This window comes from Phalaenopsis equestris, unplaced genomic scaffold, assembly GCF_001263595.1.
Source record: "Phalaenopsis equestris unplaced genomic scaffold, ASM126359v1 Scaffold000268, whole genome shotgun sequence".
In the NCBI taxonomy this organism is placed as follows: Eukaryota; Viridiplantae; Streptophyta; class Magnoliopsida; order Asparagales; family Orchidaceae; genus Phalaenopsis; species Phalaenopsis equestris.
This window is the reverse complement of record NW_018164710.1, coordinates 84,706-107,282: the sequence shown is the minus strand read 5'-3', so window position 1 is coordinate 107,282 and position 22,577 is coordinate 84,706. Positions and strand designations below refer to the sequence as shown.

Below are 22,577 nucleotides of genomic sequence, written 5' to 3'. Positions count from 1 at the left end.
GTTGCTAAATCAGCAAACTACTACAGCAATACCGTCGTACAATAATACCTTAAATGATTCCACAATACTAAAGTACAATGACCATTATTAAACCATATTAATTTTCTAATACCCAAAACATCTCAAAAATCTTCAATCATGTAATCAAGTGTAATCTATTTTGAAGGCAAGTTTATTCCTTAAAGCAAATGTGATTGCCATTCTTTTTTTTTTTTTTTTGGGGTGTAGAACTGATTTGATCTGATCATATGGTGGAGGAAAAGCGGCCACGCATGAAACAAAAATGTTCAATTTTAGTCGTTTTAATCTCCCAACCTCAGCAAAAAAAAAAAATTTAAATTCTATCTGCATGAATATAAATGTTACAAATTCTCAAATAAAATTATTCAACAATGCTTTCATAAAAATAAACAGCAATATAATGCCCTATGCACCAAACGTCTTAAAGAATAACAAGCAATAAAAAAAAAGTCCAAAACTTCAATATTTTTTGTTAAACAATAAAACGAAAAAGCTAAAAAACCACAAGCTATCTAATGTATCCAACATAATCTATTTGACTCCTGAAGTGATTCAAAGTACTGCCTTTACTCCTCAAATCTAATCTAAAAAATAATCCAATAGAAGTACTATTTTGAAGCATTTTACGAAGTCAAGGGATTAAATTATACACGATAAAAGACTCAGAATGAAATAACCACATACAAATAGTTTAGAGACCATGTTGACCTCTTACTCAAACAATAAAATTAAGCTTTTTTACAAAGCAACTTAAAAAAAACAAAAAATACATAAAGAAATTGAACAATGACACAATCCTAGATGTAGTAAAACCCTACTAGCCCCATTCATCCCCCATGGCAGACAACAATATGGGTCTTCATCACCAAGGCCTTTTTAATCCTAAACCTTCCATCATTACAGATTTTCTCAGGAAGCCAACATGGAATGCTGTTCATTCCTCCCTGTCCACACCACTAACTCTCCCTCTCCCTCTCTCCACCTTTCCATCTTTCCATTAATATTGTATTGGATTCCTTATTTGGCCACCCTCAATCAATTTTAATTCCATGGCGCATTGAAAAGAAAAGGTTGTACATAGATTGAATAGATGACAGAAAGTGACAATGAACACAGCAAGTTATTTGTCCGCAGTATTCAATGTGGGTACCAACTATAACTGCATCAGTGATAGTAGTAACATCAATAACGGATGGAAAAAAAATGGAAGCTTCAGCTGGAAATTCTGCACTTATTATCCTCACACCCTGGATTTCTATCTTTCTACTTTTGCACCTTTATATTTCCTTTTTTTTAATATCACTCAAATTTTCATCTCTTGCTCAGCTCATCATCACTATAGATCAAGTCAATTCAGCTCAAAAGTTATGGACAAATTGATGAAACTGACTAATGCTTAAAAAATAACACATTTACAGTTATATGTGACAAACCAATCTAATAGCACCAAAGCTATTACATTTCAGATGAATCTCCATGTAACATTCTACTGCCATTTGACTTAGTATTCTTTGAGTTCAAACCATCAATTTAATTTAAATTATGACTTAGATAAGTTTAGAGCTTTTGATAGCAATAGGGAGAAGAAAATAAAGCTAAAAATAGCGAGTTCTAGTAAACCATCTAAGGCGATTAGCCTATACGTAACGTACATGTCAGCCAACATGATCTGAATAAGTTACCTGCTTATTTGCTATATCCTTTGGTCCGATTTCAATTCGCAAGGGCACACCTTTCATCTCCCAATTAGAGTACTTCCAGCCAGGTGAATAATTATCCCTCAAATCATGTTCAGCACGAAACCCTGCAACTCGCAATGTTTGAACAGTTGATGAGCAAGCTTCAAAGATAGTTTGCATGTCTGCGTCTTTGTAAGGTACAGGAATGACAATGACTTGGACAGCTGCAACTTTGGGCGGAAGCACCAAACCCTTGTCATCCCCATGAACCATCACCATAACCCCAATCTACAACGAAAAGCAAAATAACAAATTTATAAAAAAAAAAAAAAAATAGAATAGAACAGAAAGTAAACCTATTAAGCTTAGAGCAAAAAATTAAATTAAATTAAAATATAAAAAATTTTAGAAAATCTTATAGGTAAAACTAAAACGACTTTCCCATGAAAGAAATGCCTCATTCAATGATATAAAGGTAATGATGTAGCACACCTATTCCTTAGCAAAAAAAATTCATTTCATATTGAGTCTAATGTTAATTAAATATAGTGCTTTGGTCCATGTCGGGAGAATCTTTACTGAGGCAGAAATAAGTTGTGCTTGTAATGGATATATAAACCAGAAATGAATATCACATATTTCCACGATTCGTAATTATAGAGTTCGTGAAAATCAAGTGAAAGGTGTGAAGCTCAACATATCAAAGCGCAATGAATCTGCATATATTTAGAGTACAGCATATGGTGGTTTATTGAGGCATCCATCATGATCATCCTGGCAGTTACCAAAGGAAATTATTTCTTAGTGAAAAGAGAAGATAAATTACTTTAGAAAAAACAAATAATCAGAAAAATATAAGGCCAATACAGTGCCAAAAATGCTAAATATAGTGTGTCCAAAAAAAAAGAAGAAACCATGTGCAAGCAGTTTATATGCCCACTCAGAAAGATCAAGTTAGCTCCAAAAGTGTGTCCACACTGGGCACCAAAGATCGAGGTAGCACTTGTTGAAGTTATCACTAGAGAATAGAGTTGAAATGCTTCGTCTGGACAATTCCAGTCAGTAAAAAAGTTCAGAACTCGCTCAGTTAAAAGTACGACCCCAAGGTATTGGATTGGCATGTTAAAATTACATTTAGAAATATTACTACAGTATGACATTAAGAACAATTCCTTAAGCTCAAAATAGCGAATGAGACAATTAAAACACAAATCAAGCCGATAGAAAAATGGTCATTCGCCATAATGATGCACTCTTTGTATGCTTTCATCGTTGAATGAAAATATCCCAAAATTTGCAATGGCCCAAAAAGCAACAAATGAGAACAACTTACCTGTTAGAATGTTATAAAAGAAGAATGAACAGAAGGAGTGCGGGATCTTCTTTTGAATTTTCTTCCAAACACAACTACAACTTGTAATACATTCTCAATGTAAAAAACTTTACTCCTTTTTTCTATAATGGCATGGTTGAACAATAAAACTGCAATATCTTATCCTTCTCACTTTATATCGCTTCCTCACTTCACTCAAAGTATATATTCTGATTCTCTATATATCAACGCACTCCTGAAAGCTCACATTTTGATTTTCTAGTTGATAAAAAGAGTAAAAAAAAAAGTAATGGTAGATAACCAAGGTGATTGTCAAAACAATCTCCAGATGAGAACATTGATCCACTGTAACCTATTAAAGAAAATTTTTGAGTATATCCTATGTACGCAAACTTCTGTATTAGATCTTGTGTGCTCAATGTAGGACTGAATCATAGATTTTGAATTCTTTTTTTTTCAAAAGCAGTATCATGATATGAGTACAGCAATGACTACTAACAAAAATTGCAGAAGTGCATAGAAAAATATGAAAGAGGAAACACATAAAATAATAAGTGAAAGTATGAAACAATTGGTATAGGAAAACAACAAATGGGAGTAAGCATTCAATTAAATTATTTTGCTTGAAGCCTAACGAAAGCTAAAGAAAGATGATCAATTTTATTCTGAATTTCTGATTATCAAAGCCGCTAATAGAAGTTTTTAAAGAAAAGGTTTGTTATACCTTCCCCTGAGTACTAAGTTAATCATATCATGCTTAAGATGCTTATTTAAGCCATTAAGGTGCTTTGTTAATCTTATAGATGTGATTGAATGATTATGATCCTCCAATCCCAAGGGTCTATGAATACATCTTCAACAATTTTACAATTAAGAAAAGCATTAGTGGCATTTTTGACAGAGTTTAAAAATCTTGAAGCAAGCAAAAGCTAAGAGAAGCACTTTAATGACTTCATGTATTTCATGCCACAACTAAGAATCATCCCAAGTAGTTCTCTAAAATTCAATACTACTATTGCATAAACAATCAAAAATCAAAATAAAAAATTTTATCATATTTAAACATATGGTCGCAAACGAGCCTAACTTGCGCAGCTCGGGCTTGGCTAGTGTTTGGCTAATTCAAAGTTGGCTCGTGTTTGAAATTGGTTTCTGTTTGAAATTTTTCATGAACAGTGTGTTCATGTTTGGCTTGATTTACATATTCTTGTTGGTGTTCGGCTCAAAATTGGCTCGTTTAAATTAATTAGAAAAAATAAATGTAGGGTGTTATCTTCAAACCTGCACTATGTGCAATAGAATACTCAGAATAACATGACCACATCAGATATATATATATATAATATTTTTATATAAATATATATTTTTTTAGCTAAAACGAGCCGAACACGATCGAACAAAAGGTTTTTATGTTTCACTTGTTTATAATTCTAGCTTAAACAATTATTCATGTTCAGATTGTTTACTTAATGCACGATTCGAACACGAGCTACATAACAAGTCGAACAAAATAAGTTCATGAACAACGAGCTTTTTGATAGCTCTATTTAAACTAATGAATTTCACCATTAAATTTTAAAAAACAGGTTGGAAACAAAAATCTAATTTCTAGTTTATTATAAAAAATTTGGCTGAAACTTAGAACATTATGGCTCAATCCATCCACTAAAACAACATTCTTGATAGAGAATGTGTAAACCAAATGACATTATTGATATAAACAATTGTTTCTATGTTGTACTCATCGTGCTTTCCATCCCTTGGTTCCAACATTGCAAATTTGTAGAATCTATTGAAATATGCTATTGGCAACCAATATCCAAGTACCATATGAATTCATCATTCTAACGGTAAAAATGTCTTCTTGAGGACTTAAGCTATGATGCGTCCTTAGCCATGATAAATATTTGGTTCCTTATGTATGATTCTCTTAATGAAGCATCCAAAGCATTCATAATCTTCTTTCATTTCTATCCATTTCATCTTTGAATGTTGATCAACTCCATGGATCGATTTCTAGCATTAATAACAATAATTTCTTCCTTCAGATATTTAAGTTACTTTGACCTTTTCTCGCATATTGGCTGTTGTTTCCTTTTTTGCCATCTCCAGCATTGTCTCGTCTTCTTAAGGAGTAAGTCGGTGTAATTTCCGCTTCTCCTTCAAAATCAACTTGCTTTCTTCTATTTTTTTGTGCTTCCTATTAGCTCTTCCTTCATCTTAATTGGTTTGTCTAAAATGTATTAATAAGTAATAAAACAGCCTGAAAGAATATCAAAGAATTAAGTTAAAAGGTCCTTGGAATTCATTCAGGCATCTCATTCCTTGGAAAGAGTCCTAAAGATCTTGTTCACCTTTTTTTTATTAACATATTCTTTCGAAGAAGAAAGTAAAATGTGATGATCCTAGTGAATCTATAGGTAAAATGTGATGACCTTAGTGAATCTAGCATACATGTTAGAGATTTGTCTCTTCAAGCTTCATGTCAAAGAACTAGCATGTTGAAACGATATTGGTAAACCTCATTAATTCCTTTCATATGTGAAAAAATAAGTCATATATTACCTTTGCACTATTAAGCGTTGCGTCAAAAGCTAATCATAGAATGTAAACGCACAAAAGAAATAGAGGATAACTTTTGTATTGAACTGTGCAAGCTCCAGCAAAATAAAAGTCTATTCCACAAATGGCTTACCAATTGAAAATCCATTGATACTTTTGGTGAAAGATTTGTATCTGACACAGCCCAAAGCCACATCTTCATGTTAGTAGATTACAATGCCATTGAACTTCGGATTTTCCATATATTAAAAGGAATGTTGCTAAACAATAGGTGATGATCTAAGAATAGTCATCCAATCGCAATGTTGTTGCCAAAGCACAATGAAGTGGTTCTATTCTTAAGGATGTGAAGCCTTTGTGCAAGAGCTCAAGATCAAATACAACTCAATAGCTATAGCGCAAACCAAGAAGAAGGTGAAGTGCATTTAGTGGCAGATGTGCCTCCCTCTCAATTGTTACTTCCATCAAGTTTAAAATTTGAGGTGATGTTTCATTTCTCACTCTACGAGTTTATTGAGTATATGTGAAGAAGCATTAAAATATGCTTGAGTTGTTTTAGCAGAAGGTACATTTAGCATGATGAAGGCTAGGGAATTTAATAAGGTGTTCTATAACATTATTCAGGAGGATTGGTTTGAGCTTTAATGAATTAGGTAAAGAGTTCAAGCAACTGAAGAGAAAGCAGTCAGATCAACCTAAGAAATTATAAAGAAAAGTTACCTAATTGAATGTCCAGTCCGTAACACCAAAGGATAATAATCAACAATTAAGCAATTTGACGGGTTAGAGTAAATTTTATCGAACAGGCCAACAGACCAAACTTTCAATCCAATTAGATAGCCTATAACTGTAATTTTCAAAATCTATTCATAAATTCAACCATAAGTACCATAACATTCACAGCAAATTTAAAGACAAAGAAAGAGAGAGAGAAGCAGTCACGTTCTAAATAAACTAGTAAATTAGTCAACTTAGCCCTGCTTTTCCATAAGATTCCTTATTAGGGTTAGTTAAATGAGCTTTCAATATCTTGACAGGGAACTAGTTTAAAATGACGGTTGTAGTCACAATAATCTCAACTATCTCAAGCCGTCCTAATGTCAACAAAGGATGATCAAAATTGTAATCAGCATTAACAACTGGCATGGCCATGATATGCTTATAGCTCATTCAGTAGACACGGATATAAAACAGTAAAGCAAGAGTGGCGGGGCTTAAGTGATTCAAGTCCAGTTGTCAGGAAAATACTATCCTCGATCACTAGAGCTCCAACTCGAGAGCAAAAATCTTGATAATTAAATCCATGACAAGCAATTGAGATCACTTGTAGATCATGCTAGCACATCCAATCTTGATAATTAAATCCATGACAAGCAATTGAGAAGAAACTACTATAGTTGGCAGAATTTTTTTGTTTTCAGGTCATTTGTAGATCATGCTAGCACATCTAAGGGAATTTCTCTTGCAAACATTTAAGTTGGCAAGGTAGCAATTATATCATCAGAAGACATTTGATTTAACACCCTCAATTGAAATTTGTGAATCATTACTAGTCTGTGGAGAAATTGAAAACCAAGCGCAAAAGAAACTTGACCCTTATAACAAAGACGAGTCAGATTGTTAAAAGGGATTAAAGCTGTTCCTTCTTCCAAAAAAGCCAGAACTTAAAAAAACCTCCTAAGCACCGTCCGTTCCATTAACCTGATGGCTGGTTATCACTACTTCACAGGGCTTGCAATTAAAGTCAAGGCATAGTTTAAGGTAAGTGGGTGTAGAATGTGCAAATGATACCAACAGAGCGTAGCAGCTCTCACAACAGAAGATGGATCTAATGAGGGTGATAATTAGCGTTTCTGAAACAACAACCTGATTTGAGAAAGTAAATGATACTCGCATCAAGCAACAGAGAGAGGAACAACCATCGTTTAGGTATATGATCACCAATTTTTTTCTGATGGAAACAGATGACTTTTACTTAGGAGAAGCAGCCAATTTTGGGATCCTTAAAAGTGGAAGGAAACAGCAACTGAGTGAACCATGCTTACCACGGTGACAAAATTTCTACATGCACTAAGAACCTAACTACTGTAAAGAATGTTGACAAGAGGGAAGAGTTTGCAACAAGTTGATGAATGATGATCAATCATTTCATCATTAAATATAGAACAACAATGTCCGGGTACAAAAGAGAGTAAAGCTGCTCTTCCTTTACAATGTTAAAAATAGGAGCCAAGGAAATAAGTGGGGGTCTTCTTCTGAATTTTCTCTCAAGCATAGAAACCTGAAATTCATTCTTGCAAATAATCTCTCTTCTTTCTACAATGAATGAAGGTCATATGGACCAAACAACGTAAAATTACAGCTCTTATTCAAGTGATTTTCTCTTACTCTATTTACTCAAAAGTAGCTCGCTCAATCCTAGAATAATCAGCAAACTTCCAAGGGTAAAATTTTCAAATGTTCCCGACTGAAGCAACTAGTATGAAGGAGATAAAAATATAAGAAAAAATAGAGAATGGTCTCAGCTAAGCAAATTACCGTGCGGGTGCTGTATGCCCAAGAATTCTGCCAGACCTTAGCTTTCTCCCCCTTCTCATTTTCAAAATCTATCTCAAACATCTTTGCAAAATTTTGACCGAGGCAATGTGAGGTAGCACCTTGTATTCCACGACCTGTATTTGGAATAAAAGCCTAGGCAGGCATTGTAAAAACTGTCAAAACTACAAAAAAGAATAATCTAAGGTCATCTCTAGAATCATTCTTGATGGCCAAATGAATCTAAAATACACATGAAGACCATTTTGATACCTCAACGCTCGTGGTATAAAGGCCTCCAGCAAATTTTTCTAGCTCACTTTTCTTTCCTTTCACTACTGGAATGGCAAGGTATTCTTCATAAATTCTCCGGTATAATTCCAATATCTCAAGAACCTGGGAACAATATTTCCCATTTTATAAACAACTTCACAAAGTTAGTACTTTTGAAAAAAAAGAAGAAGCAGATATCACTATAGTCCACATGAAATTTCTCACATAATTACTCCATCAGCCTTCTTTAACCTTAAACTAAAACAATCTAGATTGATAAACTCGTTACGAAGGATAAATTTCTACACAGTACAATTTATGAAATTAGCTACCTCCTTATCTGCTTCCTCTTTTGTTGCAAACGCTGTATGACCTTCTTGCCAAAGAAACTCCCTACTCCTGCAAATGTTTAATTGGAGTGGTCAGCACAAAACCTTATTCATCATGCTGAATGCAAACAACATGCCAATACTAGCAACAATGAATAAGACATGAAAAGTCCTATGATAATACTAAAGCATAGTGTGAACTTTATAAATGAGTTCTTCCCATGGACAACTTCCGCTAGAAAAGTTTAATAAGTTGGCATTCAAGAAACCTATAAACAAACCATAATTATCAAAGAAAGCAAAGAACATATCTAAAAGCATACATTATGCTGCAAATAAATTTACACGAAGTACAAATAAATACATAGAAATAACAGAAGTATGTGTGGAATTCTGAGTTTCCTAGTTTAGCTTTATTCACTTTTATTATTTGCTTTATTAGGTTGAATGTACTTCCTTCTTAAGTTGTTTTTTTCTTTGGTAAATTGTAATAGGCATCATTAAATTGCCCTATTCGTTTCATATATAATAAGAGGAATAGATGTATTTTGAAGATTGAGAAATAAAAGAATAAGATTTCATCTAGAAAAAGTTAATAAGTTGGCATTCAGGAAACCTATAAACAAATCATAATTATAAAAGAAAGCAAAGAACACAAGTAAAGGTGCTGCGAGTAAAGTTTGAATAAAAAAAATGACACAAAGTACAAATAAATAAATAGAAATGATAAAAGTATGTGTGGAATTCTAAGCTTTCTTCTTTAATTATTTTTTCTTTAGTAAGTTGTAACAGGCATCACTAAGTTGGCCTTCTTATATAATAGGGGAAGAGTTGTATTTTGAAGATTGAGAAATAAAAGAATATGATTTTCTCCACATTTATGCATGATATTAGAGCATCGGTTTGGCTTTCAATAGGATTAGAGCAGCGTTCATCATCCGGTTTCGCCTTCGCCTCGCCTTCTCCTTCATCTGGATCGCTTGAACGACTCGTCTACCGTTGAGATCACTCGTCTGAGTCATCGCTTGTCTGGATCGCTCGTCTACAACTTCTGGTCGCCTAGATTACTCGACTGTGTCTTATGCTCATCGGGATCGCTCTTCTGCGTCCGCTCGTCTGGATCGCTCACTACTTTGGCTACTCATTTGGTTAGCCCGTCTACTTCATCTGAAGTGCGGTTTGGCTTTGTCTGAATCCTGTGGCAGCCCTCATCTGGCAGCCTTCTTATCGCTCCCCCGCTGGCCTTCTCTTATTTTCCCTGCGGCAACCCGCATCTGACAGCCCTTCCCGGATCCTCTTTCTGGCAGCCGCCAGTCTTCCTACAGGACCTCCCCATCTCAGAACCTTCCCAGCCTTCAAACCCATTTGTCGTTCAAGCAAACAACGCAATTAGCCAGGAATTCTTTCCAACCATAAATATGTATAGAGCTTATGACAAAGTATAGCATGATGATGTGTAGCTCTACTTGTGGGTTTGTTCTAAATCAAAGACCATAAGTTTTGTCCAAACATCCCAAAACTCTCACTTTATCACAAATTATAAACTCAATGGCCACAACATCCATCAATGTTCACAATCCCCGCTTATATACATTTGTGTAGAAGGAAAAGAGAAACATCTCACGGGAAAGAACACAGTTCTTGAGCTCATTGATCCTAACCATCGCTCATGGAAAATCTAGGATCATATGGTCATCTCTTGGTTGATCAATTCTATGACCACAAAGGTAAGAGAATTTTTTTTTTGTTTTAAAAGATACTAAAGGAGATTTGGGAAACGGCTCATTAGACTTATTCTAGGACCGAAAGCACTCAAAATTGTTTGAGATTGAGACAAAACTGCATGAGCTTCGACGATAAGAGTTATGTATGGCTCAACACTCCAACACAAAAGGTAATGGTTACAATTAGATATGTATGATACTTATGTATAAAAATGCCCTCAAAATGTTATGATATATAAAAAAATAGTGGAGAAGAAGATGATAAGTTCTTATTAGGTCTAAATAAGAACTTCGATGAGATCAGAGGAAGTCATAAGGATGAAGTCTCTTCCTACCACTAGGGAATTATTTGCTGAATTTAGAAAAGAAGAAAGTAGGAAGAAGCTCATGATAGCAGAAAGTGTAGATCCATCTAACACTGAAAGCTCTGTCTTGTGTAAAAACAACTCCTCCAATGAGTCAAAATCAAAGAAGAATCTTCTATTGTGTGAACATTACTCGAAACTTGGTCACGCAAAAGACAAGTGTTAGAAATTGCAAAAAAAATTACTATTGGAAACCGGGACAAGGGAGGAAAGATCAAGACAGCAAGGCCGATGTTGCTACTTCTTATGATGGGTTAGCCAACCCTGGTCCCTTCATCATGGAACAACTGTAGGTGTTAAAGAAACTTCTATCTAGCATAATTGAGCGCCTACCAGCTTGATAATACAGCAAAGTATCTTATCCTCCTATCTTGCTAACGATGGAATATTTCAACCTTGGTAATAAACTTAAATGCTTCTGATCACATGACTGCAGAAATTCATGCTCTCACCAAATACCAAGTGTTAACCACCTTCAAATTTGTTAGACTTGCACATGGATCACATTCCATAATTATTGAGAAAGAAGTGAAAATCTTCAAAGATATTCAGCTTTCTTCTGTGTTATATGTTCCCCGATTAGAATGCAACTAACTTTCTATTAGCAACATTACTTGTGACTTCAACTATAATACAAAATTTCATCCTAACTCCTGTAAATTTCAGGCGGAGGATTAAAGGAAAATGATTGGCATTATTGAATTGCACCAAGGTTTATACCTACTCAAAGAAAAGTATTCTTTTAATATACAAGTGTTTGCTCCACCATCCTCATTTTATGTTCTTGAGTCTGTTGTATATGATTATGTTGAGTCAAATTTTATTATGGCAATATCGTCCGGGTAATCCCAATTTTCATTATGTTGCAAAATTATACCCCCGTCTCTTTATTAAAAAAAAAGCCAAAGTTTTATCAATATGAAACCAGACAATTGGCTAAACATACTTGTCATGTTTATCCTCTATCTTAGTACAAACCATCACATCATTTCTCTATTATCTACAATGACACTTGGGAACCTTCAAAATCGAAATCCATCAACAAAGTTGGTTGGATTATCTCCTTTACTAATGTTCACACTAGAACCAGTTGGAATTTAATTTTCCTTAAGAGCACCCACATAATTCGAAAAAAGGCCTACTTAGTTCAAGTTTGAAGGTTTAACAAGTTACGCTATGAGAAACATGTATCCCGGAAATGTTTCATGAGCTTCTTGTTTGATTCTCGTGGGGTTTTCTCTTTGGTTCTTTCGGGTTGTTGATTGCTCGGGTTTTATGTGGAGGATTTTCTTAAACAACCATCTTTTAAGGATGCTTTGGCGAGTAATATCTCTTCAACACCCTCAATTGCTAATAGATACTTGTTTCCCGTGGAATTTAAAGATCATTTAGTGGAAGGTTCAAATAATGGGTTTATCAAGAAAGCGTCAACGAAGAATGGAAAACCAGCATTATTCTATCGTGAAGAAGAAACTATGGCACTTGTGGATCCTTTGAAGCACATCTCAGTGGGTAAGTTTACTTTTGCTCACCCACGATTGGAGGTTATCCGGAAATTTTTTGCCGATCTCAAATTTCTTGGCAGTTGAATTGTGGGGCTGATAGATGGTAAACATCTAATGATTCGTCTGGAGAAAGAGGCGAATTATACTATGTTGTTTGCAAGAAAAGTTTTACAAATTGAAAAAATTAACATGAAGATCCTTAAATGGTTTACAGGTTTCAATCCAAATGAAGAGCCTCCTATTTTTCCCATATGGTTTCGATTTCTAGGTTTGAAATTTCATTTTTTCAATATGGAAGTTCTTTACTCTACAGGTGCTATCTTGGGTTCTCCCATGAAAATTGATCAAGCCACGCTTAACTGCTCGAGGCACTCTATTGCAAGAATTATGGTTGAGAGAGATGTTACTCTCCCTTTCTCTTATATTGTGTGGATTGCGGATTCAAATGATGGCGATTGGCAAAATGTGGGAATGGAATAAGTTCCACCATATTGTAATAGAAGGAGGTTGTTTGGGCATTCCATAAATAATTGTTTTATCGCGCATTATAATTTTAAAAGATCAAATAGATATCAAGATCCAAAAAAAACTTGAAAATGAAGCTAGAAGTAATGATTGACACATTGAAACCAGGAAAGAAGATCAAAGGAAAGAATGAAGATAAAATTGATGATGTAGAATGTAATAACAAAAAGGTGCTGGAAGGAAATCAAATGCTAGAAAATACTAAGGAAAACGGTGATAAAGTAATGTATAATATTGATAATGAACATATAGAAGAGGAGGGTGGTTTGATTAAAACTACCAATAATGAAACAGGAATCTCCTATGTCGGCCCTGTTGAATTGATAAATAAAAGAATCTTTGATTATTCCAATGGGATAAATGTGGATGGAAATTTGGTTCTAACTAGAGCTGAGTTAGAAGAAGACTGGTTAATTCAAATATCTTCTAGAAAAAAGGAAATTTAAAGGTATAAGAGAGCTAAGCTATGTTAACCTTGAAGCTGCTTATAATCAGAAAATTTGGGGAAGATTCTCAATTAAATACTAATTCTACTACTAGAAACTCTAGAGGGAACAAAGAGATTAATGACGTTTAATTTTCTTGTTTTGAAAATTAGAGGTGTTGCCAAAGTCGATGCCTCTTGTAGACTCAAGAATCTTATCCGTACTCATAAATTAAATTTCTTCAGTATTCTTGAACCTCTTATTGTCCAAAACAATGAGAAATACAAGAGGAAAATTGGTAATTTTAATCTCCTTGCTAATATTAATAACAAGATCTGGTTTTTGTGGAAAGACAACTTGAAAGTGGATATTCCTATTCATCATACACAGAATTGGTAATTTTAATCTCCTTGCTAATATTAATAATAAGATCTTTCTTCACACTAAAGTTTTCTTTAATGATTCTTTCTTCTTATTAACAGTCATCTATGCTAACTGCTCTAAGAATGGAAGATTGGAATTGTGGAATCAATTAAGGTCCTTGAATATTAATAATGATGCTTGGCTGGTTGGAGTTGACTTTAACATTATTACTTCTGCTGTGGAAAAGAAATGTGGTTCTCCTCCTAACATGAATTTGATTGTTGATTTCAATGAGGTTTTTTTTGAAGCAGGGATTTTGATATGGGTTACAATGGCAATCCCTTTACTGGTGTAGAGGTATGGTATTCCAAATATTAGACAGATTTGTCTCTAATGCCAAATGGGCTAGTACTTTTCATTTAACTATGGTCCATCATCTTCCTATTACAGCTTCTAATCATGCTCCACTTCTTGAAGTGAAGATGGAAAGTATCAAGTTCCTCAAAATGTGAACGTTGCATTCTTCCTTCAAACAATTTGTTGCTGATAATTGGCATATGACTATGACTAGAAATGTTGGGTATAAACTTTGGATGCTACAGAAAAAGCTTGTTAAAGAGTTAAGGAGCTAGAATTGGAAAGTTTTTAGTCATCTCCATAATGTTGTTGCTAAAGCTGAAGAAAGAGTTAAAACCTTGAAGAATGATTATATCAAATGATAATATCTGTTGGGATGTTTTGCTGCAGGCACAGAATGACTTAAAGAGTGCCATTGCTATGGAAGAAAATTTCTATTCTCAGAAAGCGGCTAAAAGAAATTATTTGGACCGTGACAGAAGCACTGCATATTTTCATGCTTATATCAACAGAAGGAAGAATAATATGTTCATAAAATTAAAGATAAAAATGGTTTGGTCTTATGTAATGCTAAGGATATGAAGGCCGATGGGATCAATTTCTTTTCTAATATGTTTAGCAGTGATGGTTCTTTATTACCTAAAATTAAAAGTGAACTGTAGACTAATTCTTCCTTGTGTATGGATAGGAATCTTACTTATGTGCCTTCCTTGGAGGAAATTAAAGATATCCTTGATGATATGGAAGAGGGGAAAATTGTTGAACCAGATGGGTATACAGTAGAATTCTATAAATATTGTTGGGATATCATCAATGGTGATATTGTTACTACTATACATGAGTTTTTCAGAGGTATGGAATTACCTATATATTTCAAGACTTTCGATATTATTTTGATTCCTAAATATAAAGTAACTAATTCCTGGGATGCTTATAGGACTATCAGTCTAAATACTGTGGTTTCTAAAATAATTTCTAAAATTGTGGTGAAAAGGATCCAACCTTTGCTTCATAAAATTATCCTTTGTTTCATAAAATTATCAATCCTAATCAATCTGCTTTTGTGAAAGGCAGAATTTTTTGTGATAATGCTCTAGTTATGCAGGAACTTCTTTTGGATCTTGATAAAAAAGAGAGAGAGGAGGTAATGATATCTTTAAAATGGATATTAAAAAGGCTTTTGATACCATAAGATGAGATTTCATTCTTGATGTTTTAAAAGTTGTGGGTTTCAGTGTTGATTTTTGCTTGCTTATTAGCAGAATTTTGGATAACAATTTTTATTCTCTAATGATAAATGGCAATAATTGTGGTTTCTCTAAAGCTTCAAGAGGAATTAAACAGGGTGACCCTCTTTCCCCTATTCTATTTATCATAGCTTTTGATTATATCTCCAGATGTCTTAATGCTTTCATTGATAAATATCCTAGCTTAAATTATTTGCACAAAGGTATGATCAGTAATTCTCATCTCTATTGTTGATGATTTGGTGATTTTTACTAATGCTAATAAAAGATCTATTAAGTATTTTTGGGAAGCTATTATTCATTTTCAAGATACTACGTTTAACACCTCTAAATGTTTCTTTTACTGCTCTAAACAGACTAATGCTAGTAAGAAGAACTGGATTTCTGATTTTACTAATTGTAATAAAGGAGAGCTTCCTTTATCTACATGGCTTTTAGTTTGGATAAAAAAAGCAGAAGAAATCACATTTTCGATAGTCTGTTTGATAACATCAGAAAGAAAATTTTGTCTTGGGAAAATAAATTTCTCTCCTTTGGAGGTAAAATTACTATTCTTAAAACCATTCTCACTTCTCTCCCTCTTTATTCTATGCAAATCATGAAAATGCCTAATAGTTTTATCAAATAGCTGGAAATGCTGCTTAATAAGTTTCTGTGAGATATTAATAATAAACACAATATTCATTGGAGAAAATAGGAGAAGCTTCGTAAACCTCTTGATAAAGGAGGTTTGAGTTTTCGAAGTATTGTTGATACAATGAAAATTAACTTCATGAAGCTTTGGTACAGATTTTGAGGGAGTAATTCTATTTGGGTCACTTTGTTGAAAGCTAAATATTACAATTTTGCTCAATCTCTGGCTGTTAGTGATTCCAAATATGATTCTTTTATATGGAAAGATATGCATAAAGTTGCTAGATATACTGAGAACTTAATATATTGGGATGTTGGTAAAAGAAATTGCTTTCTGATATAATGATTGGTTGGGTAAAGGCTCCTTAGCTGTTTTTTATGGTAGTCCTCAAGACATCAATATTAAATTTATGGATATATGGTGTGATGATCATTTGGATAGGATGAAATTGCTTCAGATTGTATATACAACTGATGTTGATTTCATCAATAACATCCCTATTAATAAAGATCAGGAGTATTTTCCTAAAATCAAAGGAAAATTAGGAGAGGCTGTTTCTAAAACTTTTGCTAATTCTTTTCAGGCTTTTCAGGGTGAAGATATGAAGTGGCTTTGGAATAAATGGGTCAAACCTTTGCAATCCTTTTTTCATGTGGAGAGTGTTACATAGAATTATTCCTACTGATGATATCTTGAAATTTAAGAGACTTAGAATCCCTTCTTATTGTTAATTAGGCATGATGATTAAAGAATCTTTAGATCACATTTTTGTGAAGTGCAAGTTTGTTGTTGATGTGTGGGAGAAAATTTATCACTTTTTTGGCAAGAAGATAAAAGAAGATGGTTATAACTCCGTGAAGGAGATTTGTGATGTTGGAAAAGGTAAGGGCATGCTTTCTTTTCTAATATCCCTATTTTGATTTTATGTTTCATACAGATTACTAGGAATAATTGGAAACATAATAATATATTCCCTAACAGTGTTGATACTTATTTTATGATTATTAAATTTACCTTGAAGTGTTTATCATTACACAATTACAAAGGTAAACCTCGAAGCAACATTGCTGAATTTATTTCTAACTTAAATTTACCCATCTCTAGGACTGCTAGAAATAATAACTGCATTTTGAGGTGGTGTAAATTTGTTGCTCCCTTTATCAAAATTAAGTAGTTGGAAGAAGGATGCTACTGGAATTGGTAGCATTTGTAGGGACAGTTTTGGTGTTGTTATTTGCTAGTTTGCAGCTAATTCTATTCCAGTCTCCTTTGTATGCAGAAGCTGATGTTGTTATTTTTGGACTGATGATTGCTAAAAGATTTGGTTGGAGATACGTGAATTTAGACTCAGATTCTTTAATCCTTTGGAATTGTTGCCGGAACAATGCTAATTGTCATTGAAGCATTACTTTACAAATGAAATGGAATGTAAAGCTCTCTAAAGATTTGGAGATATGTCGGACGCACACTAAAAGATATGGAAATGATGTTGGTAATTGGGCTGCTAAAGTGGGGACTAATCTCAATTTTATTGTTATTTCTAAATACTTACCTATGGATCTGCACTTACTTCGCTTACAAGATTTGGCCTAATGTTTTCTTACTGTTTTTCTTTTTGAATCTATAGGTGGGGTGAGTTGTATTTTTCTTTTTTAGGGGGAGAAGTCCCTAAAATTAGGTTTAGTAGGAACTTCTTGCCTACTTTTGTAATTGTTCTTTGTGTGAAAAAAAATTCCCTACAAGGTTTAATAAAAAAATATACTATAACCTACTAGAAATTCCTCATAAAGAAGAAATCTGAAACTGTACAAATCTTTCGATCCTTCCATAACATGCTCAATTCCAATGCAAACTTCAGATTCTCAAAACTGATAATGCAAACACCTCAACTCTATTCCCAGACCTTTCCTTGTAAAAAATGATATCATCCATATGAGTTCCTGTGTTGAGACCCAGCAATAAAATGGAATAGTTGAGAGAAAAATTTGAGATCTCCTCGAGGTATCTAAATTTATAATGCATCTCCCAATGTCCCAAAAATTTCCTGTGAAGATATCGTGCTCACAATCACCTAACTTATTAATAGAATACCAAGCAGGATCCTTGTTTCAAACCCCTCTCGATGTTGTGATTGAGAAATACCCTCAAGTTAAGCCTTACCATCCAATCTTCCTCAAAATATTTGGTTGACTCATTTGTTTACATTCACCAACCAAACCACACAATGCTTGAACCAAATCCACCAAATGTATCTTCCTTGGAAATGCTTCTTACAAAAAAAGGTACAAGTGTTATTCTCCCATTACAAAAAAAAAAAAATATTATAACTAGTCATCACAACATATTCTATTTCTCTCTAACCATCTTGTCTCCCAAATTCCACCACTTAAGAACATCCAACCTGAAATTGACAATAATGATTTTTCCAAGGAATTTCGTGTGTATAATAGGAAAATGAAATTCACCTAGTAGGATAAGGGCAAGATGCAACTGCAAAACTTTAAATAACCAAACTTGAATTCACACATCTCTAAAGTTCCAAGGGAGGTGAAATCCAATGGAGAAGACAGGAAAAGTTGCACAAATTATCCTATCAAGAAGTATATTATTTATGAGAGATTATCATAATCTTATAAAACTTTTGTATCAAATATTAATAGTATATATATACCCAAGTCTATTCATGAAGCACTTTAAAGTCAAGAATGAAAAAAAAAAGTTGAAGAAGATATCCAAGCATTTGATCTAAATGGCATGGGCCTTTACAAAGCCTCCTCCAGATAAAAAAAACAAGTTGGGTGTGGTGCAAATGGATGTTCAATGTCAAGTACAAAGTAGATGGCAACATTGAGAGATTCAAGGCAAGCTTGGCGGCCAAAAATTTCACTTTGTCCCCTATGGGATAGTCTATCAAGAGGTCTTTGAGCCAGTGACCAAGTTAAACATAGTAAGAGTACTTTCCTTGGCAATAAACATGGAGTGGGAACGGCATAAACTTGATATCAAGAATGCATTTTTCAATTGAGACCTTGAGAAAGAGGTGCATATGGAGATCACATCGGGAATGAAAAATAACACAAATAAACATCTAGTTCGTGAACTAGGAAAATCACATTATAGCCTCAAACAGTCTCCACGAATTTGGTTTAACAAGCGTGTCAAGACTATGCAATCAAACGAGTACATCCAATGTTAGGCTGATCATACACTGCTCATAAAGCATACACAGGGAGGTAAAAAAACTATACTCATTGACTATGTAGATGGTATGATCCTAACAGGTAACGATGAAAAAGAAATTGGGAAAATTAAGGAGGTTCTTGCCGCTGAATTTAAGATTAAGAATTTAAGAGTGATGAGATAATTTTTGTGGATGGAAGTGGTCGAGTTCAAGATGTACATCCTAGACCTACTAAAAGAAATAGGAATGTTGGGGGAGCAAACATGCTAAGACTCGAATGGATTTCAATAAAAAGTTAAATTCAACGGAAAAAAAAAGATACCACTGAAATATGTTAGATATCAGAGATTGGGGGTAAACTTATCCATATTTCACATGCTAGACCCGATATTTCTTACTCTGTCGGCATTATGAGTCAACATATTAACATTTCAAATAAAGAAGACATCATGGAGATAGAGGTTTTTTTTCCTGAAAATTTGCATTTTGATTACTATATCAAAAAGTACAAAAAACTATGCATGTATGCATCCATGATGTACAAAAAAGAGACCTATCATCTAAAAGTATGTTAGAAAACTCTCTATCATCATCTTCATGCATGGAAATGGAGGCTTTCACTGATGCTAGTTGGGCAGGAGAACTTATGGAAAGAAGATCCACTTTTAAGTATCATCCTATGTATGGGAAAGTCTTGTCACATGGAGAAGCAAGAGGAAAGCAGTGGTCTCCAAAAGTAGTGTATAATCTGAGTATCGGCCACTCATGTATACAATATGAAGTAACTTTAACCCAAAAAAAAATGTTCAGCAATTCTTTTCCAATCTTTTTAGTTGATGGGTTATGCAGCAACATCAATGCGAAGTTACGAAAATGGACTTGATCTTTCTACAAAAATAAAAATGTAGCTTTACGATATTAGTAACAATTAACATAAAACTCCAACTAAAACAACAAAAAATATAATAAAAATTTAACAAATCAATCAAATCTCAAATGAATGTTGATTTTTGTTATCACAAATCATTGATGATAGAAACCTACAGAACTAACCATTACAGATGCTAAAAGTGCATCGTTCATAAAAAATAAGGGAAACTCAACTTAAATGTCAAACCAGATCATTATATAGAACAAAAATCCAGAGATATTTGCATATAGAAAATGTAGCCCTAGAAAAACAAAAACCAATGAATTTTCAACAAAATCCATCAAATTTCAAGCGCTTTCTTGATTGTTGTTATAAAGCATCATTGCAAACAAGTGCCTCGTAAATAAAACTGCCTTCTTAAGTAACATATAGAATACTCCAAAAATAATTATGAAGAATATTATTACTTCTAGCGAAAGATGGATAGACAATAGCCTTGAGAGACTCGACGCAGGAAAAAAAGGACCACCTTATAAAAGGAGTAGGATGACTGAATTCCCATCGCACAACATTACACCATTGGTTTAGCTTCAATGGCAAATCTCTGTGGCCCCTTATCCATTTGGAAAAATATGGATACATCACAGTCTCACTTGTTGGACGAATGGCAATAGGTACTTCCAGATCACTTTGGCCAGACTTAGTAACCCAGGCAACCTGTGAAAAAACAATAAAGGTGGTGTACTATCCCAAATTAAATCTAAACTCGGTTAGAATTACAGAACCTCAAAAGTAAGAAAAGCAAAATCTATCGCACCCCATTTCCCAACACCTACCACAATCATATGTTTAATAATTAAAGAGCATATAAAGCATTTTGAAGGATAAAAGCAGAATTAATAAACCAAACTGGTGGTTAAAGTATAACAAATTTGAACTCATTTCGTATCCAGCTTTGGGCTGGTAGCATAAGCAAATAAATTTGCATTTAGAACGAAATCAGGAGTCAATAGCAATCCCATATATTTACAGCCATCAGTTGAGATCAAAATGTACTCTAGTACAAAAAAAATAATAATAAAAATTAAACTAAATAGTAAGAAAATGTACTATGATACAAGGATGGTTTGTGATAAATGTATACACGAATTTAGCTCGACTACCGTGGCCTCGAATTTCAAAATGGGTACACATATGGCTAAAATTATTCTTTAGATTGTAGCTGCTAATATTCATACCAATGATTAAAATTATAAAAAGCTTATTTTGACTGTTTGCTTGTCTGGAGCACCACACCAGCATTGTAAACTTGAAATTTCAAGAATAAATGTGCTAAGCCTGACTAAATTTTCACCGGTTTTCCAGATTCCTGCTTTTGTCTGAGGGAGACTAAGTTATCACAGGCAATAAAAATTTAAGGGATTGTTTAGCAGCTTATAGTATTTAACTCAAGTAAAATTTAATGAGTACCAAATAATCAGGAAAAATCCTAAGTGGTTGAATGTTAAAAATTATTTGGAATGACAGATGTTAAATCCAATAAATCCTGTAAAACTATATAGCAATATCTTTTGGGACTTAAGTCTCTTATTTTATTATGATTTTAATATCAAATATTGCTGATGTAATTATTCAGGATTTTTTAACTTTTAAAATCTTCTAATTGTAGTAAATATTAATTGTTAATTTACTGCGCTAATTAATTATTAAGTAGAATTTCAAAAATATAATTAATCAAAATCTAATAATTTGCTATTCATTAGTTAGCAAAAAGATAATTGTAAATCAAAAATGTGCCCGCGCATATCTCGAAGATATCTCACGGCCAGCAAAAGAGGTAACGTGGCATCTTGGGACCCACCAAAGATGACCCGGGACGGCAAGCATATCCGGCCAGCTCCTGTGTACTGAGAGGACGGCACTTTCTGGGAGGAATAAAAGTGGATTATCTCCCAAAGAATCTAGCTGATCGGATGCACACGGGCGAGCTCAGCGCCCTCTACCCTGGCCAGGCCAAGTGAGCAGGACATACTGTCTGATTCCAGAGCAGTTGGCATTGGTCAGCAAGTGGTCGTCCGGTCTAACGGCAGTCCGGCATAACGGACTAGCGGCAGTCAGAGCAGTTGGCAGTCCGGCATAACCGGTCCAATGGTCGCCTAGCCGTCCAGTCACTTTCAACTGAACATCCATGGACGTGAGCCCCACCATCCATAAATTTGACCCGGGCGGAGATGTCAGGGATAACGGTTGAGGTCACCTGTCAGTGACTGAACGTGAGCCCCACCATCCGGTCGGCCAAACAGAAGAAGAGGAACTCGGCAACTGTGATGGTCAGGCCCATCAGAAAGGAGCTGTTAGACCTGAAGGAAACGGGTTACATATGGGAAGTGCAATACCCCATTTGGGTTTCAAACGCCGTCATGGTCCAAAAAGCAAACAAGAAATGATGGATGTACATCTACTTCACGAACATAAATGTCGTATGCCCGAAGGAATGCTACCGACGGTCGAGGATCAAAATTTTTGTGGACGGAACCCTGGATCATTCCGTGATGAGCTTCCTGCACGCTTCCTCCAGCTATCACCAGATCAAGATGCACCTGACAGACGCTAAAAAAACGTCTTTATCACAGCCACAGGCATTTTTT

General features: G+C 34.2%; 1 protein-coding gene across 2 annotated transcripts in view; it reads right to left on the bottom strand.

Annotated features, from left to right (window-relative positions):
* LOC110024703 (proline--tRNA ligase, cytoplasmic) overlaps positions 1-22,577 on the bottom strand; it is a 55,714-nt gene that overhangs the window by 16,001 nt on the left and 17,136 nt on the right. For both annotated transcript variants that reach the window (XM_020724815.1, XM_020724816.1), the window contains 5 exons: positions 20,459-20,646; positions 8,736-8,802; positions 8,404-8,526; positions 8,134-8,286; positions 1,704-1,988 (listed from right to left, as the gene is read on the bottom strand). In XM_020724815.1, coding sequence (XP_020580474.1) covers positions 1,704-1,988; positions 8,134-8,286; positions 8,404-8,526; positions 8,736-8,802; positions 20,459-20,646 — 816 coding nt within the window. The remainder of the gene's footprint in view (positions 1-1,703; positions 1,989-8,133; positions 8,287-8,403; positions 8,527-8,735; positions 8,803-20,458; positions 20,647-22,577) is intronic.